Below are 27610 nucleotides of genomic sequence, written 5' to 3' on the forward strand. Positions count from 1 at the left end.
GGTGTGTGTGTACAGGGATTAGACCCGTCCACTCGCTCACGCTGGAGTTGTTCCAATAACAAATAATTTCTCAAATAGCAGATGTCTATCATATTACAGTATATTTTCGGTTTTATTTAGTTTAGTTTAATTAGGATAATAAAAAGCTATTAAAGCATTGGTTTTAGAAATGATTTATTAGTCTGAAACTTTGTCATGGGTCACTGAACTATAACGACACAGACGAAGGAAAACCAAGTGAGGTTTACAGAACAGTATTCCCTTATCTGTCCACCCTCACTCACCTTGTTTTATCACAGAAAATGTCTATAAGGAGATTTTACGACATGTAGCTAGCTAATCACGCTTCAGCCTTTAAATTAATTTACAAAGATACGTCTGCCACAAATCAGTGGGAGGTTGGGAGGGAGGTGGGCAGGCAGAGCTTGTAAGGGAGAGGCAGGGAGGGAGGCAGGCACGGAGGGAGACAGGCACGGAGGGAGGCAGGCAGAGCTTGGGAGGGAGGCAGGGAAGGAGAGGATGGAGATGGATTGATGGTAGGATGGAGGGAGGGATGGATGATTTGAGGGTGTGTGTGTGTGTATGGGCTGTAGGGGTGGGGGGGGGGAGGTGTGTCGGTGGTGGTGAAGGGACCGACTCGCTGATAACCCTAACTCTGACCCAGTTAACTTTTTTTTTTTAACTTGATTTGTTTCTTCAATTCTGGATGGATGGAGGGAGAAAGGGGATGGAGGGAGGGGAGATGGATGGAGGGAGGGAGGGGATGGATGGATGGATGGAGGGGGGATGGATGGATGGATGGATGGAGGGAGGGAGGGGATGGATGGAGGGGATGGATGGAGGGAGGGGATGGATGGAGGGAGGGAGGGGATGGATGGAGGGAGGGGATGGATGGATGGATGGAGGGAGGGAGGGGGGGGATGGATGGATGGATGGAGGGAGGGGATGGATGGATGGATGGAGGGAGGGAGGGGATGGATGGATGGTGGGAGGGAGGGGATGGATGGATGGAGGGAGGGGATGGATGGATGGATGGATGGATGGATGGATGGATGGAGGGAGGGGATGGATGGATGGATGGATGGATGGATGGATGGATGGATGGAGGGGATGGATGGATGGATGGATGGAGGGAGGGGATGGATGGATGGATGGATGGATGGATGGAGGGAGGGGATGGATGGAGGGAGGGGATGGATGGAGGGGATGGATGGATGGAGGGGATGGATGGATGGATGGAGGGGATGGATGGATGGATGGAGGGAGGGGATGGATGGATGGATGGATGGAGGGGATGGATGGATGGATGGAGGGAGGGGATGGATGGATGGAGGGAGGGGATGGATGGATGGAGGGAGGGGATGGATGGATGGATGGAGGGGATGGATGGATGGAGGGAGGGGATGGATGGATGGAGGGAGGGGATGGATGGATGGAGGGAGGGGGATGGATGGATGGAGGGGATGGATGGAGGGAGGGGGATGGATGGATGGATGGATGGAGAGAGAGAGAGAGAGAGAGAGAGGGGGGAGAGAGAGAGAGAGAGAGAGAGGGGGGGAGAGAGAGAGAGAGAGAGAGATAGAGGGGGAGGGAGGGAGGGAGGGGGAGAGAGAGAGAGGGGGAGAGGGAGGGAGGGAGGGAGGGAGGGAGGGGGAGAGAGGGAGGGCGGGATGAAACAAGCATGGTGTGTGTACAGGGATTAGACCCGTCCACTCACGCTAGAGTTGTTCCAATAACATACAGTAATTTCTCAAAGAGCAGATGTCTATCATGTTACAGCATATTTTCGGTTTTATTTAGTTTAGTTTAATTAGGATAATAAAAAGCTATTAAAACACTGGTTTTAGAAATTATTTATTAATATGAAACTTTCAAAAGTCATGGGTCACTGAACTATGACGACACACAGACGAAAGTGAGTGAAACCTCACTGTAAAGTGAGGTTTACAGTACAGTATTCTCTTATCTGTCCACCCTCACTCATCTTGTTTCATCACAGAAAATGTCTATAAGGAGATTTTACCACATGTAGCTAGGTAATCACGCTTCATCCTTTAAATTAATGTACAAAGATACGTGTGCCCCAAATCAGTGAACGAAAATCATGGAAACTCAGTTGTTCACTTGTGTGGATCACTCTGGCTGATATTTGTGTGGACCATTTTGGCTGGTGTTTGTGTGGACCATTTTGGCTGGTGTTTGGTTCATATAGTTCACTTGTGTGATCCAACTTCTTATGAAGGAATTATTAATTGTAATCTGTGATAGAATGAGAAAGTTTTCCACCACTCTGTGAACTCTGTCCCAAAATCGTAAGCTTGTGGACCACTTGTGGTCCACATGTGTGGTCCATTTGTGTGGTCCACTTGTGTGATCCACTTGTGTGATCCAACTTGTCATATGAGAGAATTATTAATTGTAATCTGTTATAGAATGGGAAAGTTTTCCACCAGTCTGTGAACTCTGTCTGGACATCGGAAGCAAATCCGAACATCCCTCGCTTCGGCGAACCATTGTTCGTCGAACCGGGTGAGTAAATTCGGCCTGAAAAGTGTGCGAACTAGCCGGAGATTCGTTGAATCGGGGTACGTTGAATCGAGGTTGTACTGTATAGCGATTATTCACCACTTTTATTATATAAATATATTACAGTACACACTATTGAATAATATTACTGCAAAAAAACTAAGAAAAAATCAATCGGAGACATTGAAACAATTAGGTAATAATATCTTTGTGGCAACTCCCATCTGTCAGCGCGGGTGACGCTGACCGGGTCTGACGACCGCTCTGTCAACGCCCACTTTTTGCCAGACTTCCTCGGTCAATTGCGCCCAAAATATGTCACCTACGATTTTTTTTTTATTTTTTCCGTGCTCAGTGGACACAAATTAACATGTTTAGAAGATAAAAAAAATTTTTGAATTTTTTTTTTCTTGCGCACAGGGGTGTAAATGTCCCAAGGACCCCTGAGCAGTGTAAGGGTTAAGGGGGTCTTCCCTGCTTCCACTTTTGTAGATTGGAACTATGTTAGCCTTTTTCCACACATCAGCTACAACTCCTGTAAACAGGGATGCCTGAAAAATCAGTTGAAGAGGAATGCTGAGCTCAGGTGCACATTCTCTCAGAACCCATGGTGAAACTCCATCTGGACCAACTGCTTTGTTCTTATTTAGCTCCTTGAGCATTTTTTCCACTTCGTCTCTAGACACCTCTATGTGCTCTATGTTGTTCTCTGGAAATCTTATTGTATCTGGTTCCCTGAAAATTTCATTTTGTACAAACACACTTTGGAACTTTTCGTTTAATGTTTCACACATTTCCTTTTCATTTTCCGTGAATCTATTTCCCATTTTCAACCTCTGAATATTATCCTTTACCTGCAATTTGTTGTTTATGAATTTATAGAATAGACCTGGTTCTGTTTTACATTTGTCTGCAATCCCTTTTTCAAAATTTCTTTCTGCCTCTCTCCTCACTGCCGTGTAGTTGTTTCTCGCATCTTTGTATTGCTGGTATGTTTGGGGGTTCGGCCTTTTCCTGTATTGATTCCATTTTTGTGTCTTTTGGTCTCTGGCCCTCTCGCACTTTCTGTTGAATCAATCCTGTTTCCTAGTTCTGCTTCTCTGTTTTGGTATAAATGTTTTTGTGCCTTTATCATATATTTCACAAAACCTGACATACATCTCATTCACTTCCTTGCCTAGCAACAAGTCTGTCCAATTATACTCACTAAAAAATATTCTAAGGTTGCCATAATGTCCTCTCCTAAAGTCAGGTTTTTCAATTGCATCGACCGTCATATTTTCTTCCAGATTATAACGCATTGCATACTTTATTCCCAAAAAGACATGGTCACTTTTACCCAAAGGAGGAAGGTACTGAATGTCAAATATTTCTTCCTCCTTCCTGGTAAATATCAAATCTAGCATGGAGGGAACGTCCCCTTCCCTCATCCTCGTAGCTTGTTTAACATGTTTATACAAGAATGTTTCCAGGATGAGGTCTACAAATTTACAGGTCCAGAAATCTTCTGTTTTAGCTTCACATGCTTCCCAGTCTATGGATTTCAAGTTGAAGTCGCCGACTATCAACAGTCGTGAACTCTCATTATCTGCTCTCGCTATGATCTCTCTCATTATTGTTATAAGACCTTCTCGTTTACTATCTAGCTCCTCCTTTGACCATGTGCTGCTTAGCGGTGGACTATATGCATTTATGATCATTAGTTTATCATCCTCATGGCAGATCTCTAGTGCTATTATGTCAACTTCTTGTGGATTGGCAGTCACTATTTCGTTCACCTTTAGGTGTTCTTTCACCAGCACAGCAACGCCACCGCCTTTCCTGATTTTTCTGTCCCGTCTCCAAATTGAGTAGCCCCTTGGGAATATGACCTCATTTAAAATAGCATCTTCAAGTTTTGTCTCCGTGAGTGCAACAATGTCTGGTGTCTGCAGCTGTATTATATCACTTAACTCCAGTATCTTTGATCTTACTCCATCTATGTTGGTGTATGCAATCTTGAGGAACTTGTTCCCCCTCTTCTTATTTTTCACTTCCCCTTTCTCTAATGATTTTGTTGGTTTGCCTTTATGTACCACTTTACTGGCCTGCCTACCCCTATCACTTTGTAGAAAAAAGAATTGATTTCTTCTTCATTCCTGCGTGAGTAGCTACGTCTTTGTGCCTTTACTAACCATACAAGCTTAGATGTACAGTTATGGTGAACAAAACATGTAAATACTTATATATAACGTCTGTATATAAAAGCAAAAACAGTATGGTGGGAGGAGAATGGTGTCAAGTCAGGTGAGGTGAGGGAGGTAGGGAGTGGCAGCCAGTGGCGGGCTGCCACTGCCACTCAGCATACCAACTTAGTGGTTCGTTATGGTGAACATGAATGTAGATACTTATAATAGCGTCTGTATATAGTGAATAAAAGCAAAAACAGTATTGTGGGAGGAGAATATGGGTGAGTCAGGTGACTTGAGGGAGGGAGGAAGTAGCAGCCAGTGGCGGGCTGCCACAGGCACTGCCACTCAGCATGCCAACTTAGTGGTTCGTTATGGTGAACACCAATGTAGATACTTATATATAACGTCTGTATATAGTGAATAAAAGCAAAAACAGTATAGTGGGAGGAGAATGTGGGCGAGTGAGGTGTTGAGGGAGGGAGTGGCTGTCTGGCTGGTGTGTGGGTGGTCACTCCTCGTTACTTTTTGACTCATATTAGCAACTTAGTGGTTCGTTATAGTGAAAAAAAAAACGTGCAGATACTTATATATAACCTGTGTATATAGTGTAATAACCGACAAAGCATTTCTTCACTGATGAACATAATTGAATCAACAATATGCACACCATATTTTTGAGTAAAGCGATGATTCACTCATTTTATTATTTAAATATATCACACTACACACTATTGAATAATATTACAGCAAAAAACTACGAAAAATCAATCAGAGACATTGAAATAATTAGGTAATTTTCTCTTTGTGGCAACTCCAGCCTGACAGCTGGCGAGCAACAGACCGCCTGGGACGCACGTTGAGTCAACGCCTGTTTTTTGCCAGAATTCCCTGCCCTATAGCGGGCAATATATGCCACTTACGATGTTTTTATTATTTTTCCCATGATCAGTGAACACAAATTAACAGGTTAGGAAGAAAAAAGATTTTTTTTTTGTATGCTCCTGTGGGTGTCAAATGGTATACAGCCATGTGCCATTTAAGGATTAAACCAGCAAATAGTAGAACCACCTAGGAAGGAGAACATGCTGGACATCATTTTCAGTAATAATGATGAATTGATCAGGAACATAATGATTACAAATACCTGTTACTCAGATCACAACTTAATTGAAGTTCTGACAAGTATGGGGAATAAACCTTCAAAACCAGTCTCGATTCCCAGTGGAGGAGATTTAAGCAAATTCAATTTCAATAATAAACAGATAAACTAGGAGCAAATAAACCAAGACCTCACAGAAATAAGCTGGGAAGAACAGCTAGAAAATGCAAACCTGAACCAATGCCTGAAAAAAATAAGCTCAGTAGCACTAGAAATTTGCTCAAACCTCATACCCCTAAGAAAAAGAGGAAGAGATGTAGATTGGAATGGGAACGTTGTTCCTTTTATAGGCGAACAAAAGCGAATCGTGGAACAACTTGAGAGTCACACCCTATCTCAAGAATGGCAAACAAGATTAGTCCTTTAAGTGTGCAACACATCATATGATAAGTTGAGTGACTTGCAGTAACTTGCGCTCCACATCATATGATGTATTGGAGTACCGCACAAGATTTAAAAGGCCCGCAGGGTTGAGGGGGCCCCCCATATGCTGCTCAGGGGCTATAATAAACAGTCGTCATTTTGTAAAAAAAATCCAGCTCATGCTACCATCGTGTGGGAGGCATCAGTTACCCAGCAGCCACCATGTCTAACTCACGGCCGAACGCTTCCCGGGTGCGCACCATGCAATCACTCGCCCAAGAGCAAATAACCAGTGCAATATTTTCTGATGGTGAGGAAAGTGATTTTGATGACTCTGACATTGATAAAGACTACACACAATTGACCGATGATAGTAGCACGGACAGTGAAAATGAGATACAGCCGCCTCCCATGGCGAGGCCTATACGCTCACTCATGCCACCTCGTCCAATGTTTACTCCAATTCACCCACGACCACACAGTTTCTGTGCTTATTTAGAGTCTAAGGATATTTTTGGTGATGAGTCAGAGGAAGGTGACTCTTTTTCTGGTTTTAGTGAAGTGGAATCAGAACATAGTGTTACCGAGCCTGGTGCCAGTACCAGTGGTGTTACTGGGTGAGAATTTGACGTGTCAGCAGCGTCTCGCCCAGCCAAGCGCCGCCACATGGAACAACATGAGGCACCAAGAGCTTCATGTTCACGTGCTTCCACCTCACATGCACGTAGCGGCCGTACTGTGTGTAGACAGGCTTCAGCTCCTGGTCCATGGTGTGCATCACTTCCTCGTCGTCGTGCCCCTGTTGCGTCTCGCAGGACACCAGGTGTACTAATGTGGAGTGATGGTGCTGGTTTTATTCCTTGAATTCCTGCCTTTGACAATAAAGACGTTGGGATTATAGAGCTTTTCCCTGATAATGGAGAGGATATGTGGGAATTGGATTATTTTACAGCATTCTATGATGAGCCGCTCATAGAATATATTGTACACCAAACGAACCTTCATGCGGCTCATCTCATTGGAAGAGAGAGAACAGAATTTTCACGATTGCAACATTGGAAAACCAACACTGCAGGTGAAATGTATGTGTTTTTAGCAATATGTATGTTGATGAAGCACTGTGTCAAACACACTATCACAGATTACTGGAGTAAAGATCTGACTATTCCAATACCTTTTTCGGGAAATATATGTCCCGAGATAGGTTTCAGATACTCCTCAGGTGTCTGCATTTTGCAAGTAATGAGGACCGGACAGAGGATGATAGACTTTGGCGAGTGAGGCACTATATGAATGAAGTGATTGGAAAGTTCAGAGATTTTTACGTACCAGCACAGAAGCTGGTGATTGACGAATCCCTTGTGCTTTTCAAAGGACGTGTTTCATTCAAGCAGTATATTCCCTCCAAATGAAACAGATTTGGATTGAAATTTTTTGTACTGTGTGACTGAAACAGGATACGTGTTACACATGATTCTGTATTCAGCTAGTGATGTAGACATTCCTGGTAACGACGAACATGGTTTCTCTGCAACCCACTCTCACACAAGACAGCACATATATGACTTAATGCTTAAAGTCAATATGTTGAATATGAATTAGTACATATGTAGTATATTCCAAGTTACATTTTCTCCAAGGCCCAAACTCTTCCTCGCGTACCAATTTACGTCTCACAGTACCCGTCCATCGCCGTAGACAGCAGAATAGTCGTGATTGGTTCAATTATAATGAAAATTGTAGTTTCAAGTCCCATATGGGTTGTGAAATTTACCTGCTATAGTCCATGCTCTTAGAATATTACAGATCAGCTACATCCTATTGAAGGCTCGTAGTTTTGTTTTGAGAAATATTAGTTGTTCTTAGTAAATTATAATAAGCACTATAATTTATTACATAGAAGAATAGTGCTTCACCAATCAACATTATATACACTAGTTTGTGCTTTAAAAATAAAGAATGTAGACCAGACCACACACTAGAAGTTGAAGGGACGACGACGTTTCAGTCCGTCCTGGACCATCATCGACTTGAGAATGGTCCAGGACGGACCGAAACGTCGTCATCCCTTCAACTTCTAGTGTGTGGTCTGGTCAACATACTTCAGCCACGTTATTGTGACTCATCGCCTGCATAAAGAATGTATTGTAAGAACGTCAATAGAAAACGATGTTACATTGGAATGTCTATGGGGTAAACTACTGCAAACAGGATGGTACAGTGTCAACTACCTTTTTTTTTTTTTGAGATATATACAAGAGTTGTTACATTCTTGTACAGCCACTAGTACGCATAGCGTTTCGGACAGGTCCCTGGAATACGACCCCCACCACGAAGAATAGTTGTTACAACCTAGTACACATTTTACTGTTGCGTTAAACAGAGGCTACACTTAAGGATTTGCGCCCAGTAAATCCTTCCCGGCCAGGATACGAACCCATGACAAAGCGCTCGCGGAACGCCAGGCGAGTGTCTTAACACTACACCATGGAGACTGTAAATTGTACCTACTGTAAATACAAATACAAATACAAATATTAAATTCAGGTAAAATACATACATACAAGGTATGATACAAAAGTTGATGGATTTATGGATAGAGCTAGTACATACAATGCCTAAAGCCTTTATTACGCAAAGCGTTTTTGTAGGATGGATGTAGGGTCCACTACCGCCTGTTAGGTGGGTAAGGGGTCCATACCACTTGTAGGATTGGTCTGGGCTCAATAACTACCCATAGGATAGGTATGGGGTCCACTAACGCCTACTGGATGGGTATATGGTCTACTACCACACACAGGAAGTGTATTGCGTCCACTACCGCCTGCAGGATAGGTATGAGGTCCACTACAGCCCATAGGATGAGTATGGGGGTCCACTACTGCCTACAAGATGGGAATTGGGGTCCACTAGCATCCACAAGATGGGTATGGGTTCCACTACTACACACAGGAAGGATATTCGGTCCAATACCACCCAAAGGATGGGTATGGGGTCCACTACCACCTACAAGATGGGTATGGGGTCCACTACCACCCAGAAGATGGGTATGGGGTTCACTACCACCCACAGGAGGGATATGGTGTCCACTACCACTACCACCCACAGGATGAGTACAGGGTCCTCTACCACCAACAAGATGGGTATGGGGTTCACTAGCACCCACAAGATGGGTATGGGTCCACTACCACACACAGTATGGGTATGGTTTCCACTACCACACACAGGATGGGTATGGGGTCCACTACCACCCACAGGATGAGTATGGGGTCCACTAACACCCACAAGATGTGGGTATAGGGTCCACTACCACCCACACACCCACAGGATGGGTATAGGGTCCACTACCAACCACAGGATGGGTATGGGGTCCACTACTACCCACAGGATGAGTATGGGGTCCACTACCACCAACAAGAAGGGTATGGGGTCCACTACCATCCACAAGATTGGTATGGGGTCCACTAGAACCCAGAAGATGGGTATGGTGTCCACTACCACCCACAATATAGGTATGGGGGTCCACTACCACCCACAATATGGGTATGGGGTCCACTTCCATCCACATGATGGGTAAGGGGTTCACTACCATCCACAAGATGGGTATGGGGTCCATTACCACCCACAAGATGGGTATGGGGTTCACTACCACCCACAAGATGGGTATGGGGGTCCACTTTCACCCACAAGATGGGTATGGGGGTCCACTACCACCCACAACATGGGTATGGGGTCCACTTCCATCCACATGATGGGTAAGGGGTTTACTACCACCCACAAGATGGGTATGGGGTCCACTTCCATCCACAAGATGGGTATGGGGTCCACTACCATCCACAAGATGGGTATGGGGTCCACTATCGCCCACAAGATGGGTATGGGGTCCATTACCACCCACAAGATGGGTATGGGGTTCACTACCACCCACAAGATGGGTATGAGGGTCCACTATCACCCACAAGATGGGTATGGGGGTCCACTACCACCCACAACATGGGTATGGGGTCCACTACCGCCCACAAGATGGGTATGGGGTCCACCTCCACCCACAAAATGGGTAACAAAGTTATCAATTTTGAAACAGATAGACAAATTTTAAGTTTCAAGTTTATACATATTGTGAAATTGAGAGTCAGTGTAGTAGCATAAATTGGTAAATCATAAATATTGTAAGTTAAGAAGTAAGTTAATAAGATGCCGCCAAGTTGGGTGGGTGTGAAGCACACGACTGTAAAGCTGCCGCCCAGTTGGGTGGGTGTGCAACAAAACTAGTAACTGTGTGACTCACCATAGATGTAAAGTGCCTTGTATAGTGACTGTTGTGAGCCTCTTGTTGAATCACTTGTGATACAAAAGATTATTCATGTGTGTATTTGTGTAGGTGATTGAATATGTATGTGTATGTGTGTATATATATATATGTACATGTATATATACATGTACAGTACAACCTCGATTCAATGTACTATATGGGACCACCCCCAGTTCGTTGGAGCGTTGGATTCGTTGCAAGAGGTGACCTTCAAGAGGCGTTTGCGTCAGTGTCTTTTTTTTTCTTGTACACAATAAAAATGCATTGTATCATATTACTTACTGTACCTATATTTTACTACTCTACTAAAAATACTGTAATTCATGTGTTTACCTTATTGTTGGAGTTATGTCCATCTTGAAGTTTTGTGAAGTTGTGAATGCTCTACAGTAAATAGGTACTGCAGTGCATTAAGCCGTTAGCACTGTATTATTAAAAGTGGTTTTGCTGTATGTTGAGTACTACAATACAGTTCTTGAAAACTATTGTACATTAGAATTATTGCAACTTTAATTTTAACACTATGTACACACTTGAATTTAACACTTATTCTAATTGTTCACTTCACACACGATGTTTTTAGATGTTTGCATCAGCTTTGCTGGTGCTCGCTGCTGCTGTGTTGGCTTCAGCTGCTTTTGTGCTGGTGCTGGGTACAGCTGTGCTGGTTGGTGCTGGGTACGGCTGTACTGGTGCTGGGTACGGCTGTGCTGGTGCTGGGTACGGCTGTGCTGGTGCTGGGTACGGCTGTGCTGGTGCTGGGTACGGCTGTGCTGGTGCTGGGAACGTCAACAGTGCCAGTAACATTTTGTATAATCTCATCATCTGTTAAATGACCATTGATTAAATGATTTATTAATTTTATTATTTCGGAGCCGTAGTCACTGAACTGTGGCGACGAATTGAAACGAGAAACTCATGGTGTGTGTGTACAGGGATTAGACCCGTCCACTTGCTCACGCTGGAGTTGTTCCAATAACAAATAATTTCTCAAATAGCAGATGACTATCATATTACAGTATATTTTCGGTTTTATTTAGTTTAGTTTAATTAGGATAATAAAAAGCTATTAAAGCATTGGTTTTAGAAATGATTTATTAGTCTGAAACTTTCAAAGTCATGGGTCACTGAACTATGACGACACACAGACGAAAGTGAGTGAAACCTCACTGTAAAGTGAGGTTTACAGTACAGTATTCTCTTATCTGTCCACCCTCACTCATCTTGTTTCATTACAGAAAATGTCTATAAGGAGATTTTACCACATGTAGCTAGGTAATCACGCTTTCATCCTTTAAATTAATGTACATAGATACGTGTGCCCCAAATCAGTGAACGAAAATCATGGAAACTCAGTTGTTCACTTGTGTGGATCACTGGCTGGTGTTTGTGTGGACCATTTTGGCTGTTGTTTGTGTGGACCATTTTGGCTGGTGTTTGGTTCATATGGTTCACTTGTGTGATCCAACTTCTTATGAAGGAATTATTAATTGTAATCTGTGATAGAATGAGAAAGTTTTCCACCACTCTGTGAACTCTGTCCCAAAATCGTAAGCTTGTGGACCACTTGTGGTCCACATGTGTGGTCCATTTGTGTGGTCCACTTGTGTGATCCACTTGTGTGATCCAACTTGTCATATGAGAGAATTATTAATTGTAATCTGTTATAGAATGGGAAAGTTTTCCACCAGTCTGTGAACTCTGTCTGGACATCGGAAGCAAATCCGAACATCCCTCGCTTCGGCGAACCATTGTTCGTCGAACCGGGTGAGTAAATTCGGCCTGAAATTCGGCGGGAAACTGCACCAACCGAGAAAACTCTTTTTTTTTTTTTTTTTTTTTTGGTACCCATTCGAAACACGCGCGCAGTTGGTTGTATATGAGATGGATGCCTGAGGCCGTCAGTGAGGGGCGGCCATTTTGAAAAAAAATCCCAGAATGCCCCAGGCCCGAGGGTAGCCTCAGTTTTGATCGAGCAACCATGGCTGACGCACGCACCTCCAGCTCCCAGTCACCTGTGGGACGCACTATTGCAAAACCGCTTTCTCCAGGGGAGATAAACAGTTTATTGTTTGAGGATGAAGTGGAATATTATATTGATGACCCAAGGATTGATAGAGACATAACTCAAGGTTCTAGTGGAAGTAAAATAAATACAAATGAAGATGATACAGTGAGCGCGTATTGTTCAGGGCTAGCTGCACGCACAGTGAAGCGTCACAGGTCATCGCCCTTGCCAGAATTATCCCCACCACCACCACCACCTCCATCTCCTTTTATTGACGAAAGTGATACTATTGAGTCATTTTCTGGGTTTAGTGATGCTGCTTCTGATACAAGTAGCATAAATGAGGCAAGGGCTAGCAGCTGCCGGCGTTGCGGTGTTACCAGGCGCAGATCTGCTGTCTCAGCAGATCGCCCTGCCAAGCCCGGAAATGTATCCCCTCTGGACGACACTGACAACAGTGTTGCCTCTACATCTACTTTCCCTGATCGCCCTACTAGTAGACCAGGTAGAAGACCTCCAACTCCTCCCCAAAGGAGATTCAGTGCCAGAAAACGCACCCGTAGTGGAGTCGCTCGGGTAAGTGCTAAAAGGAGAATGGGTGAATTTGTGTGGGAGGACTGTTATATTTTTTCTACCACACAAACCTCAGTTTGATGATAGTGATGTGGGGGTTGCACCCATGTTCCCGTACACAAGTGAAGACATGACGGAAATGGAATATTTTCATGCATATTTTGATGAGCAGTTCATGCGACATCTTGTTGCCGAAACCAACAGATATGCAGGGCATCTTATTGAAGCTGGAATATTACAGGCTTCACGTATGATACGTTGGAAGGACACCACTGTGCCTGAGCTGTATGTTTTCTTTGCTCTATGTCTGCTCCAAAAACTTTCGGAGAAACAAGTTATTCAGGATTATTGGAACAAAGAAGCTGCTGTTCCATCACCTGTGTTCAACAAATACATGTCACGAGACAGGTTCCTGCTACTACTACTACGGTGCCTACACTTTGAAAACCTTGAAAATTTTGATAGAAATGATCGACTTTGGAGAGTGTGAAAAGTGTTTAATGATCTTAGAGGAAAATTTCGTGATTACTTTGTACCTGGACAGAATGTTGTCATTGATGAATCCCTAGTTCTTTTCAAGGAACGTCTTTTTTTTTCAAACAGTACATCCCATCAAAACGGCACCGCTTTGGCCTCAAATTTTTTGTACTCTGCGACTGTGAAACCGGAATGGTGATCAATATGATATTATATTCTGGTACAGATGTAGACATACCCTCAGAGGATCCTCTCGGGTTTTCTGGCAGTGTAGTGAAGACGCTAATGGAACCATTGCTGAACAAGGGGCACATTCTGTACACTGACAATTATTATACGAGCCCCTTGCTAACAAAGTTCTTGCTTGAACATAACACGGGAGTGTGTAGCACTGTAAAGGCAAATAGGAAAGAAATGGCGTTTTTTTTAAATAAAATTGGTGTAGGTGATTGTAAACTTAGAAAATGTGACAAAGTATTAGCAGTGCGTTGGAAAGACAAACGTGAAGTCAATATGTTGACAACTATTCACACTGGTGAAATGCTTGACAGTGGCAAATTGAGGTATCGAGGTGATGGATCATTGTTCAAGCCAGATTGTATCATTGACTACAATATAAATATGAGACTTGTAGATAAATGTGACATGATGGTTGGTGCCGTCGAGTGTGTCCACAGAACTGTAAAGTGCACAAGGAAATTCTTCCTTATCTTGTGGACATAACAGTGCTCAACTGTTTCAACATGTTTTTGATGAAAACGGGCAAAAAACTTTCAATTTGAGTGTTTAGTCAAGCTCTGCTGTCGCAATTACTCACCAAAATATAGCCAGGAAGATAGCGTAAGAACAGTTTATCATGCCCCAACCAGAGTGCATTTAGTTTCCAACAGACTGGCTGGTAAAGAGGCTTTGCAATTCACAAGCCTGCCTACCTACCACCTACAGGAACTAAGGCCAAATGTATACGTGAGTGTATTGTTTGCAAGCACTCAGAACGAAAACCAAGGAAGCGAAAATCTGTTTGTACCATATGTGTCGAGTGCAAAGTCCTGCTGTGTCTCATGGACTGCTTCTTTGAATATCACTCGCTTACTAAGTACTAAGAGTGTAATACTGTGTGCTACTTTGTAAATAGTGTGTGAAACTGTATACAGTATAATGTATTATTAGTGAAAGTAAAACAAGTAATATTGCAACAATAAACCTTTATTGAGGACACTTTAGTGACATATGTGTCACAGTTCCATGGAACATTATGGATGTTATAATTTATATACATTGTCAGGACACATATATACATCTGATACGATACGAGAAAAACGTTAGAAAGCATTGAAAATACATAGAAATAATATTTGTAAATATAATTGTGGCAACTGGCGGGTCTTGAATGGCCCGCGCGACCGTGTCTGGACGAGTCACGCTCCAGCAACCAGCCCATGATGACGTCACAGTGCACCTTGTCCACCTCCTCACTGCCAAAGTAAGTGGAATTTGAAAAGAACACAATAAAGTACTCGTCACTACTGCAAGAAAAATGACGGGTTAGATAACAAGAACTTTTTAAACTAGAGATTCTCTACCAATGATAATACTCTTCAAGATGCTAGTGCTCTCTAGAGTGGAATACTGCTGCACAATGACAGCCCCTTGCCAAGCTGGAGAAATTGCTGACCTGGAGAGCATGCAGAGATCCTTTACTGCTAGAATCCACTTGGTAAAACATCTAAACTATTGGGACCAACTGAAATGCCTAAATCTGTATTCTCTTGAGTGCAGGTGGGAGAGATACATAATAATTTATACATTTTATTTATTTTTTATTTATTTATAGACAAGAAGGTAGATTGGGTTTGTGAGAGTACATAGCATTGTGTTTACATTCTTGTAAAGCCACTAGTATACACAGCGTTTCGGGCAGAAAATAATGGAAAATAGTAGAGGGGCTGGTCCCAAACCTACTCACGGAAATAACACCACATGAGACCAGGAGGCATGGCAGGATGTGCAGAATTCCCCCGTTGAAAAGCAGGGGTGCAGTAGGTACTTGAGAGAAGTTTATTAACATCAGAGTTCTGAGACTGTTCAACACGCTTCCACTACATATAAGGTGGCATAACTGGCCGACCCTTCACAGTGTTTAAGAAAGAACTTGACAAGCACCTCCAAAGGATACCTGATCAACTAGGCTGTGACTCATACATCAGGCTGCGAGCAGCCACATCCAACGGCCTGGTAGACCAGTTCAGCAACCGGGAGGCTTGTCCAATGACTGGGCCGCAGGGACACTAAGCTCTAAAAACACCTCAAGGCAAGGTAAGGTAAGGTATCCAGTCCCCCCCCCCCACACCATCCATCCAGTCCCCGCCCCCCACTCCGTCCATCCATTCAGTCCCCCCACACCATCCATCTATCCTGTACCCCCCTTACCATCATCCATTCCCCCTACTATTCATCCATCCAGTCCCCCACCATCCATCCTGTTGCCCTCCCAGATATGACTAAAAAGTTAGTGACATTTTAAACCCTGTGGATATAGTGGATCCCAGTAATTTATAGCTTGGGTTATATAAGGCATTAATTAAATCGAGTGGATACTGAACAAGCTCTGCATACTTTGGAGCAAACATCGTACACCTGGGCAGATTTTACAACAAAATTGTCGTCAGTATCCACTCGATTTAACGGCATCTTATTTACCAATCTACCGGTTCCATCGACTGGTTTGGGAGACCGGTATCTGGAGCCTCAAATACCGGTCTGGCGGTTGATATAACGGTAACGATATAAGGGCGGTCAGTATTAGGTTTGTTTTAGCATCGGTGGGCCCTCACATGGCAACAGGCCACCAACCTTGATCATCCAGAGTCGTAATTAAATATTTTTTGATACCAACCTGAGAGAGGGAGGGGAGGCAGTGAGGGAAGGATGGAAGGTATTGAGGAAGGGATGGAAGGCATTGATTGATGGAGGGAGTGTTGGTGGTGGTGGTGAGGGAGAGTGTTGGTTGTGGTGAGGGAGAGTGTTGGTTGTGGTGAAGGAGAGTGTTGGTGGTGGTGAGGGAGAGTGTTGGTGGCGGTGGAGTGTGTTGGTGGTGGTGGGTGAGAGTGTTGGTAGTTGTGAGGGAGAGTGTAGATCTGGGAAGTGTAGAAGTGGGAAATACAGTGAGAGGTATGAAAGCAGGCGGGCTGTCCGCGTGTCAGCAAGGCGGACAGCTCACCTGCTTTCATCCCTCTCACTGTATTTCCCACTTTTACACTTCCCTTCACCTATGCCTCTCCTTCCTCTTTACTCCCCCCCCCCCCCCCAAAAAAAAAAGGTATGGGTGGTAGTGAGGGAGAGTGGTAATGGTGGTGGTGAGGGAGAGTGGTAGAAAGGGTGGTGGTGAGGGGAAGTGGTGGTGGTGGTGGAGAGTGTAAGTGGTGGTGAGGGAGAGTGTTGGTGGTGGTGAGGGAGAGTGGTAATGGTGGTGGTGGTGAGGGAGAGTGGTGGAAAGGGTGGTGGTGAGGGGAAGTGGTGGTGGTGGAGAGTGTAAGTGGTGGTGAGGATGAGTGTTGGTGGTAGTGAGGAAGAGTGGTGTTTTTGGTAGTGAGGGAGAGTGTTGGTGGTGGTGAGGGAGGTGGTGGGAAGGATGGCTGACCAAACGATGGTTACCAAACCCTCCCATCCACCTATATAAATAAAAATGGAAATGTTCGTTTGTTCAAAATCGCTAATCTCCGAAATTTCTTCACCTTTTGCTTTAAAATTTTCACACAACGTTCCATTCGCATTTGGCCAGGTTTTTATATACATACTATATAGATATCACGTCTGTGATGGTAAAAAAAACATGCTTTTTCTGAAAAACTGTGTTTTTCATGTGTTTTTCATGTGAGGGAAATCTTTGAAACCTCTTTACCGATTGCTTTGAAATTTTGACACAACGTTGCATTTGAATAAGCACGTCTTTTTATATATCTACTATATACATGCCTTACCTGTGATAGGAAAAGCATTTTTTTTTTTCAAAACAGCGCCATCTGTTGGACGCAAGAGTAACACACGCTGTAATCTCTAAAAGTTCTTCACTGACTACTTTGAAATTTTGACTCAACATTGCATTCGAATAGGCGCATCTTTTTATGTACCTACAATATAGATGCCACCCCTGTGACAGGTAAAAACCTGCATTTTTGAAAAACAGCGCCATCTGTTGCACATAATAGCAACATGCACGCTATAATCTAAATATGTCATGAATTCCATTTCAATGTTTCCGATTGCACTAATAAATTTAATTTTCATAAATTTTGATTTATTTTTATTGAATTGTTTTGTGTGACATTGTGTTGGAATTGGGCTGTGTTGTTTACCATACCATTCATTTCATAAGTATAAGTATAGATGCCACACCTGTGACAGGTAAAACTATGCATTTCTTGAAAAACAGCGCCATCTGTTGCATGTAAGAGCAACACACATGCTATACTAAATATGTTACAAACTCCATTTCAATGTTTCTGATTGCATTGATAATTTCAATTTTCATAGATTTTGATTTGTTTTCATTTCGATTTAATTATTTTGTGTGAATTTGCGTTGGAACTGAGCTGTGTTGTTTACCATACCGTTCATTTCATGAGTATAATTTTTTTTTTCATATTTTCATTTCTTTTTTTAACTGTTTTTCTTATGTTTCAGTGATGGGAACATCAGATCACTTAATGTTCCCAATTTTCTGATGGGGACATCAGACCATTTGGGAAGGCATGGGACGAGGGAGTGGGGAATGGTGGGGATGATGAGGGGACGGAAGTAAGAGATGGTGGGGAGGACGAGGGGACGGGGAAGGTTGCTGTGGCTCGGCAATGCACATGCGTTGCTGAGCCACAGCAACTCATGGCCCGGTACTGCTAGTACTGTAATAAAAATGTTAATAGCTGTACATTGTTTATGCCAAAATATGTTAATTTTCCTGTATTACTATACATTAACCCTTAAATGGCGCATAGCTATATACCATTTGACACCCACAGGCGCATACCAAAAAAAAAAAAAAAAAAATTTTTTTTTTTTCCTAACCTGTTAATTTGTGTTCACTGATCACGGGAAAAAATAAAAAAATTGTAAGTGGCATATATTGCCCACTATAGGGCGGGGAAGTGTGACAGAAATCAGGCGCTGACTGAGCGTGCGTCCCCAGGCGGTCTGTTGATCGCCAGCTGTCAGGCCAGAGTTTCCACAAAGAGATAATTACCTAATTATTTCAATGTCTCTGATTGATTTTTCGTAGTTTTTTTGCTGTAATATTATTCAATAGTGTGTAGTGTGATATATTTATATAATAAAATGAGTGAATCATCGCTGTACTAAAAAATATGGTGTGCGTATTGTTGATTCAATTATGTTCATCAAACAGTGAACAAATACTTTGTCGGTTATTACACTATATACACAGGTTATATATAAGTATCTGGATGTTTTGTTCACCATGACAAACCACTAAGTTGGTATGCTGAGTGGCAGTGGCAGGCAGTGACTGGCTGCCACTCCCTCCCTCACCTCACCTCACCTGCCTTGCCACCATTTTCCACCCACCATACTGTTTTTGCTTCTATATACAGACGTTATATATAAGTATTTACATGTTTTGTTCACCATAACTGTACATCTAAGCTTGTATGGTGTGTAAAGGCAGAGAGACGTAGCTACTCACACAGTCAGCTGGTGGCGGCTGCCCTCAAGGCCAGACGCACTAATATTTCTCCTACAACAATACTGTTTGTGGTGTTATTACGCTATATACACACATTATATATAAGTATCTACCTGTTTTATTCACCATACTTGTACAAGTAAACTGGTATGGTGCCCAAAGACCATCGTGGTCATCAGTAAACAACATGATAAGTCGTGCAGACGACGCCACCTCCCTCACCAAAATGGCGGCTCCCAACCTCCTACTCTCGCTGTTATCTCACACTATACACACGTTATATATAAGTATCTACATTTGTGTTCACCATAGCGAACCACTAAGCTGGTATGGTGAGTGCAGTCAATAAATGGTGGCCACACACACTCAAAAGACAACGCCATCTTCCTCCCTCCCACAGCATTACTCCTCCCTCCATGGCGCACAGCGCCAAATATCACCACAATCCTGCTATTATCAGAACCCTGGTCAGTTTTATCACAGTCAGGGGTCTTCTGTAATAATATCATCGCTACATAATAGCATGAACAAGTATATTATGGCATTTGTAGGCGATGCTGTGGTCACAAGCTGAACAGCAGTGCTGTGAGCTCATGCTGCGTGCGTCAGGCTTTGTAGCTCACTCAATACTGAGGCCCCTAACACCCTGGGGTTTGGCCCACGATTTTTTTTTAAAATGGCGTCTGTTTACAAGAGCCCTGATGAAGGTGTGATGAACCCCGTGTATCCGCGGGCCGTTTAAATCTTGCGTAGTACTCCAAAGCATCATATGATGCGATGCGCAATTTACTGCAAGTCGGTCAAAGCATCATATGATGCGATGCGCAATTGAAGGGTTAATAATCATTAACATGTTTTATTGTTTTCTATTTATTTACACTCAAACCGCTAGGGGCCCAAATGGAATTCACACCCACAGGCGCAAAAAAAAAAAAAAAATCAAAAAAATTCTTTCGTCTTATAGAAGTGTTCATTTTTGTTCCCTGATCACAGAAAAAATAACAAAAAAATCGTAGGTGGCATATTTTAGCCGCAATAGGGTAGGGAAGTGTGGCAAAAAAGGGGCGTTGGCAGAGCCTTCGCCAGACGAGGTCTACTCCGCCCGAGCTGTCAGACGGCAGTTGCCACAAATATATTATTACCTAATTATTTCAATGTCTCTGATTTTTTCTTAGTTTTTTTGCAGTAATATTATTCCATACAGTGAATTGTGGTATATTTATATAATAAAATGTGTGAACCATCGCTGTACTCAAAATTATGGTGGCATATTAGTGATTCAATTATTATGTTCATAAAACAATAAACAAATAGTTTTGCCGTTGTTACACTATATACACAGGTTATATATAAGTATCTGCATGTTTTATTCACCATAACGAACTACTAAGTTGGTCTTGTGAGTCAAAAAGCAACGAGGAGTGACTGCCAAACACCACCGAGCCACTCACTGCCACTCCCTCCCTCAACTCCACCTCACTCACCCTCATTCTCCTCCCACAATACTGTTTTTGCATTTATTCACTATACACAGACGTTATATATATGTATTTACATGTTTTGTTCACCATAACTGTACATCTAAGCTTGTACGGTGAGTAAAGGCACAAAGACGTAGCTACTCACACAGTCAGCTGATCGGCGGCCACCCTCAAGGCCAGACGCACTAATATTTCTCCTCCAACAATATTGTTTGTGGTGTTATTACGCTATATAAACACATTATATATAAGTATCTACCTGTTTTATTCACCATACCTGTACAAATAAACTGGCATGGTGCCCAAAGACAATAGTGGCCATCAGTAAACAACATGCCAAGTCGTGCAGACGACGCCACTGCCCTCACCAAAATGGCGGCTCCCAACCTACTCCTCTTGCTGTTTATACCCTATATACACACGTTATATATAAGTATCTACATTTGTGTTCACTATATCGAACCACTAAGCTGGTATGGTGAGTGCAGTCAATAAATGGTGGCCACACACAGTCAGAAGACGACACCACAACCCTCCCTCCACAGCCTTACTCCTCCCTCCATGGAGCACAGCGCTAAATATCACCACAATCCTGCTATAATCAGAATCCTGGTCAGTTTTATCACAGGGGGCTTCAGTAATACTATCACTGCTAAATAATAGCATGAACAAGTATATTATGGCATTTGTAGGCAATGCTGTGGTCACAAGCTGAACAGCGGTGCTGTGAGCTCGTGCTGCGTGCGCCAGCCTTGGTGGCTTGCTCAATACTGACGCTGTAACACCCAAGAATGTTGGCCTGGATTTTTTTTCTAGGTGGCATCTGGTAACTATCGGTCGTGGCTGTACTATAGCTGCCCCTATCCCAGGCGGGGCGTTTAAATTATAGCGCTAGACACGAAATCATATATAAATGATATGCGAGGTTTCGGTTTTGTCACTGATATCATTTATATATGATATGCGTGGTTTGAGGGTTAATTAAACAAATACAGTTTTATTTATGAATTATGCACAGTTGGCATCTGCGAGCAGGCGCTGACAGACATATCCGGGTAGCATCGACCCCGTTAGTAGCTTCCTCCTCCATAGCCTGCTGTTCTCATGTTATGAGGAAGGCAGAGAGACAGTTTGGGAGGGATGGAAGACATTGCAATGAGGAAGGGATAGAAGGCATTGAGGGAGGTATGGGAGGCAGTGTTGGAGGGAGGCATTGAGGGAGGGATGGGAGGCAGTGATGGAGGGAGGCATTGAAAGAAGATACAAGGAGGGATAGCAGCAGTGAGGGAGGAAGGTAGGAAAGAGTGGGGGTTGAGGGAAGAGTGGGGATGAGGGAAGAGTGGAGGTGAGGGAAGAGTGGTGAGGGAGGGAGGTGTTTGGTTAATATGGTTCACTTGTGTGGTCCGCTTGTCTATTTCTGTGTGATCCAACTTGTCATATGAAGGAATTATTAATTGTAACCTGTGACAGAATGGGAAAGTTTTCCACCTCTCTGTAAACTCTGTCCCAACATCGTAAACCTGTGGACCACTTGTGGACCACTTGTGTGGTCCACTTGTCTACTTGTGTGATCCAACTTTTCATATGAAGGAATTATTAATTGTAACCTGTGATAGAATGGGTATAGTACTAACACAGGAACTAACTTGGAATGCAATTACACCAAGAACTTTATTTAAGTTTAGTTATATAAAATATATCTTATTTGAATGTTACTCAAAATATTACCGACACTTCAACAACTTCGGAAATACCGGTGCCCTGCATTTAACGACCTGGGTTCATCCCCATATAGGCCGTTAAATCAAGTGGATGCTGTACACCGAAAAATTTGTACTCAGAGGCATACACAGAGGTTCTATTGTACTTTTCTTGCACCCATGTGATTGGGGGTCATACGTAAAACTTGGACTGGCTTCAGGATTTCTGTGTGTGTAATTGCATCACTCTCGCCTACCAAATGTCAGTCTTGTATATTTTCCTTGTATCTCTATCATTCTGTTTCCAGATCACTGTACAGTTCTGCCTTTTATTTCAATACGTTTGAATGTCTAAAAGTGTAGATTCTTAAATTTTTGTTGTAGCTGGGCAAAATATGAATACAAAGTAAATACAAGCTGTTTATCATGTGACAAACCTTCAATTAAATTATTGTATTTTCTGCAGATGGAAGAGGATGATGATCAGCCATGTGTGTGTCCATCCACTGTGTATCGTACACTACCTGGTGTAAGTACAGTGGTACCTCAGCTCACAAATTTAATTCATTCCCAGAGATGGTTCGTTAGCCGAATATTCGTAAACTGAAGCAAATTTCTTCATAAGAAATAATGTCAATTGAATTAATCCATTCTAGTCTCCCAAAAGAATTAACTCAAAGTAAATTTTATACCTAATTCACCCAAATCTTCAGTACTAAAGTATGTACAAGTTATTACTTACCTTTACTGATAACTTTTGTTGGCGTTATGGAAGACAGTGAGGAGGGAGGGAGGAGGGAGGGAGGAGGAGAGGTGTTAGTGTTTGGAAGGAGAGTCCCCTACCATTATAACATCAGGCATTGATAACTTCTCTGGGGTACACTCTCTGGCATGTTTTGCCTGCATACCACTAGGACCTGCTTGTGGTACTTTGCTTGTTTTTCTCAATAAAGACCTGTCTAGCGACACTTGTTTTTCCCCTATGTTGTAACACTTGTCTGAAGTGAGACATCACATTGTCTTTGAAAAGGTTAACACAACAGCCTGCAACAGCTTGATTTGGGTGACACTTTTCAGCAAAACTTTGTAATTCTTTCCATACTGTACACATTTTCTTAATAAATGAGTTAGGGACATCCTCTATTCTACATGAACAACCCTCATACCATTTTCATGTTTATGAATGATCTCTTGGTTTTCCTCTATGGTCACTCTCACATGTGTTTTCTTGACTTGAACCTTGCCACTGGCTTTCTTGGGACCCATGGCGAGATATATAATTATAACAACTTTTATGTTCTAATACCCAAAAATCCAAAAAACTTTAGTTCTTTACAAAGAATTCAGCCGCGATTGTCACTAGGTGAGAGGCACTGGTAAACTGAAACTGGTAAACGTCGGCCATATGCGTATCAACAAACTTCGTTTCCTGAGGCAAAGCTCGTAACCCAATTCGGATTTTATGAAAAAATTGTGCTCGTAACCCAATTCGGATTTTATGAAAAAATTGTGCTCGTAACCCAAAAAGTTTGTAAATAGGGGCATTTGTAACCCGAGGTATCACTGTACACTTTTCAGTTTTCTCACCACAATTCTTGTACTACGTAGTTCATTTTGGCATCAATTTGTTCGCAATAGAATTTCCTACAGGGGTACAGTATATGCATATAAGGTCCAAAAGCCTGGTGGCCTCTCCTCCTCCCCCCACCCGCAGAATAGCCGAAACTCGGCCAAGCATTACCCGTGAGTGCACACCCATTGGCACACCCGCACACAAATGTGTATACTCTTTTTCACCTCAAATTTTGTTGTACGTTGTTCACTTTGGTATCAAATTGTTCGCAATAGAATTCCCTACAGGGGTATATGCATATAAGGTAAAAAACCTTCATACCAACCGCAGCAAACCCAAAAATCAGTCAAGCATTACCCATGAGCAAGCACCCATCCACATACCCACAACACCCTTATTAAAATGTGTTGCCTCACGTCAATGTTCGTGTTACATCTTTCATTTTTTGGATCAAATTGTTCGCAATAGAATTCTCGAAAGGGATATATGCACATAAGGTCAAAAAGCCTGTCGTGCTACCCACAGCAAATCCGAAAATCGGCCAAGCGCACACCCACAACACCTGCACTAAAATGTGTATACTATTTTTAGTTTTTTCTCGTCAATTGTTGCGTTATATCATTCATTTTGGTTCCAAATTGTTCGCAATAAAATTATCTAAAGGGATATATGCATATAAGGTCAGAAAGCCCAGCGTGCCACCTGCAGCAAACCACAAAATCAGCCAAGCGTTACCCGTCAATTTTCGTGTTACATCGTTCATTTTGGTATAAATTTGTTTGCAATAGAATTTTCTAAAGGGCTATTTGTATATATGATAAAAAATAAACAGGCATGTTACCCACAGCAAACTAGAAAGTCCGCCAAGCGTTACCCATTAGCAAGCACCCATCTGCACATCCACACTAAAATGTTTATACTCTGTTAAGTTTTCTCACCTCAATTTGCATGCTATGTCATTCATTCTGGTATCAAATGATTTGCAATCTAAAGGCACACATTTTAAAACTAGTCCCATAATGATCGGAAAACAAAGATTTTTAACAAATATTTTAATTTTGGACTTCCTGGTGGCCGGACGGATCTCGCTAACGTCATCAGGGGACGAAAGTGTTAGATTCCATTTGCCAAGTGGTGCTCCATACACTTATTTTGTCCAGGTCTTCTTAAAAGGGCATTACTCATCAAAGTTTCTTATCTACCCTATTATCTTAGCATCATCAGCAAACATGTTCATACAATTCTGTATTCCTTCTGGTAGATTGTTTATGTATACAATGAACTTTATTGGTGCAAGAACTGAACCCTGTGGTACTTCACTCATGACATTTGTCCAGTCCAAAACGTTGCTTCTGATTACTGCCCTTATTTTTCTGTCAGAAAATGTTTCATCTGTGTTAAAAGCCTACCTGTCACTCTTCCAAAATGATCCAGTTTCCAAAACAATCTCTTATGTGGAACTCTGTCGAAAGCCTTCTTTAGGTCCAGATAGATGCAGTCAACCCCAACCATCTTTTTCCTGTAAAATCTCCGTAGCTCGATCATAGAAACTGAAAACTCATAAAAATCATAGAAACATACATGTCGTGGGGGTTCGGCAATTAGTGGTTTGCTCGGTAGTTTGGGGCGCCAGTTAGTAGTACATTGCCTGGGCTTCCCTTAAGCAGTACATCCAAGGGTCCTAGAAAACCGCACTGGGGCTCAGTGGACCAAACGATGCATCTCCGGGGTCCCATCTCACCTGGTGCGAGTTTGAAGGTTGCTCTGTCCCCTTGTCTCAAATGGGTGACAATCACTAGTTGTGCCTCCATCATGCTGCCTGTTGGGTTCGAGCCCTTCGACCTGGAGTCTGGCAAGTGGTGTTGCTTGCATGTACAGTACAGTGTGTCCTCACTTGAATGAACTGTATGGGGCATAGCCGATTTGTTCCAGTGCAGAATTCGTTTCATCCATCCGGCCCCAACAACCTCTTCAAAAAAAAAAAAATCCTTAGTTTTCCTAAAGAATATTTCTTAAAGTTTAGTAATGTTCTACTAGCCCTTGTATACTTATTAACCATTGTGATGCGCTGAGTTTATTGTGACATTCCCCTGTGCGCATGAAATCAAGTGTTCCCAAAAAACTATTTTTTGTTTGTAAAATTATAAATTCCCTTCCCTGAACATGTCTATGAAAAAATAAAATACCAAATTCCACTTACTTTGGCTGTGGGGACGTGGACAAGGTGCACTGTGACGTCATCACTGGCTGGTCGCCCGTGCGTGAAGATTCCAGAGGTGGTCGCGCAGGCCATTCAAGCACCGCGAGTTGCCACAAATAAATTTTCAATTATTTGTTCTATGTATTTCCAATGCGGTTTTATATATTTTCTGGGGGGAGCCCCGTCGGCTCCCCGGAGCTATCCCAGGCTGATATGCTAATGTCAGACTTTGGCATCAGTCATGTGTATGGAGTTCTTAGGCCTACCGGGGACCACGGCCAGAACCGGGCCCCCTCAGAGAGGCAAGGGGAGCAATGGCCTATAGAAGCCCCCGTGTAGTTGGAAGCATTCTATGTCTGCCATCGACCGGAACAGGCACCCAGAAAGGTAAGCGCCCCAAAACAAACCCCTATTCTGGTTAAAATTGCTACCTAATACCGAACTAGTGGATAGAACTCCCCAACCGAAAACAAGCAAATTAGTGTGACGTCACACACTGCCGCGCCGCTGTCTGCGCAGCTCCCCCCTCCCCGGGAGGGGGAAGGGGGAGCCCCAGACCCCCCGCGCCGGCTACCCACACCTCAGTTCTTGAGGCTGATGCTATGGGCGATGGTCGTGTGCTCTGGCTCCGGTGTCGCTACTGCACTGTGCTTTGAGTGTGGTGTTAGTTTTGTGGGTGCGAGAGCCAGGAGTTATCTTCAGTACTCGGGCTGCATGCGCCTAGGGCTGCCTTCCCTAGGTGCCCTGTAAGTACTGCCCTTGGGGCTTGGGGCCACCTTCCACAGGCTCCTCGGGGTCTGCCTCTGCTGGTCCGTTTTACCTTTCGGTTTTTCGGCCGCCTGTTGGGCTCTTGGGTGTTCTGTTCTCCCTTGTTACCGGCAGGTAAGAGGCAGTTTGCACTGGTAGGGGCGCAGGGTGCTGCTCAGCTTGTAATTCCCGACATCGCGGCCGGCTCTGTTCCTTGGGGTTCGCTGTCCTCTTGCGGGGTTTTGCTTTTCTTTTTGCCTGGTGGGGGGTTCTGTCATTTTATTCAGTTTGTTTTTGCCCTTCCACTGTTCTCCTCGGTGGCGCCCCCTGCTAGGTCCCCGTGAGTGTACACGTCCCTGGGGTTCAGCTTTAGAAGTTTGCTTGGTAGTTTTGGGCGCCGGTTTGCAGCACCCTGCCTGGGACTACCTGAGCGCGAGTCCTCTTAAAGTAAACGCTCAGGACCCTGGGAATCCCCTAGGGGGCGCGTGGGTCCGATGGATGTGACCCCGGAGTCCCCACTCGCTGTGTGCGAGTTTGAGGGTTGCTCGGTCCCCTTGTCTCAGGGTGACCCTCATTGTTTTTGCCTCTGCCACGCTGCCTGTTGGGTCGGTGATACTTTCGA

The 27610-nt window shown here is 43.4% G+C and overlaps 3 protein-coding genes across 5 annotated transcripts in view; all 3 read left to right on the forward strand.

The window, feature by feature from the left end:
- Positions 1–27610, forward strand: part of LOC123767772 (osteoclast-stimulating factor 1) — a 202839-nt gene that overhangs the window by 30545 nt on the left and 144684 nt on the right. For all 3 annotated transcript variants that reach the window (XM_045757820.2, XM_069310330.1, XM_045757819.2), the window contains exon 2: positions 22935–22997. In XM_045757820.2, coding sequence (XP_045613776.1) covers positions 22935–22997 — 63 coding nt within the window. The remainder of the gene's footprint in view (positions 1–22934; positions 22998–27610) is intronic.
- LOC123767782 (piggyBac transposable element-derived protein 4-like) lies at positions 13219–13602 on the forward strand. Its single transcript, XM_045757829.2, has one exon. It carries the CDS (start codon positions 13219–13221, stop codon positions 13600–13602), a length of 384 nt encoding a protein of 127 aa, XP_045613785.2.
- LOC138355332 (piggyBac transposable element-derived protein 4-like) lies at positions 13782–14312 on the forward strand. The gene has a single exon (XM_069310210.1). The coding sequence runs from the start codon at positions 13782–13784 to the stop codon at positions 14310–14312; it is 531 nt and encodes a 176-aa protein (XP_069166311.1).

Source organism: Procambarus clarkii, chromosome 67 (assembly GCF_040958095.1).
Source record: "Procambarus clarkii isolate CNS0578487 chromosome 67, FALCON_Pclarkii_2.0, whole genome shotgun sequence".
Taxonomy (NCBI): Eukaryota; Metazoa; Arthropoda; class Malacostraca; order Decapoda; family Cambaridae; genus Procambarus; species Procambarus clarkii.

Coding starts and splice junctions, on each gene's coding strand:
- LOC123767782 (XM_045757829.2), top strand. CDS start 13,219: ATGTTCCCGTACACAAGTGAAGACATGACGGAAATGGAATATTTTCAT.
- LOC138355332 (XM_069310210.1), top strand. CDS start 13,782: ATGGTGATCAATATGATATTATATTCTGGTACAGATGTAGACATACCC.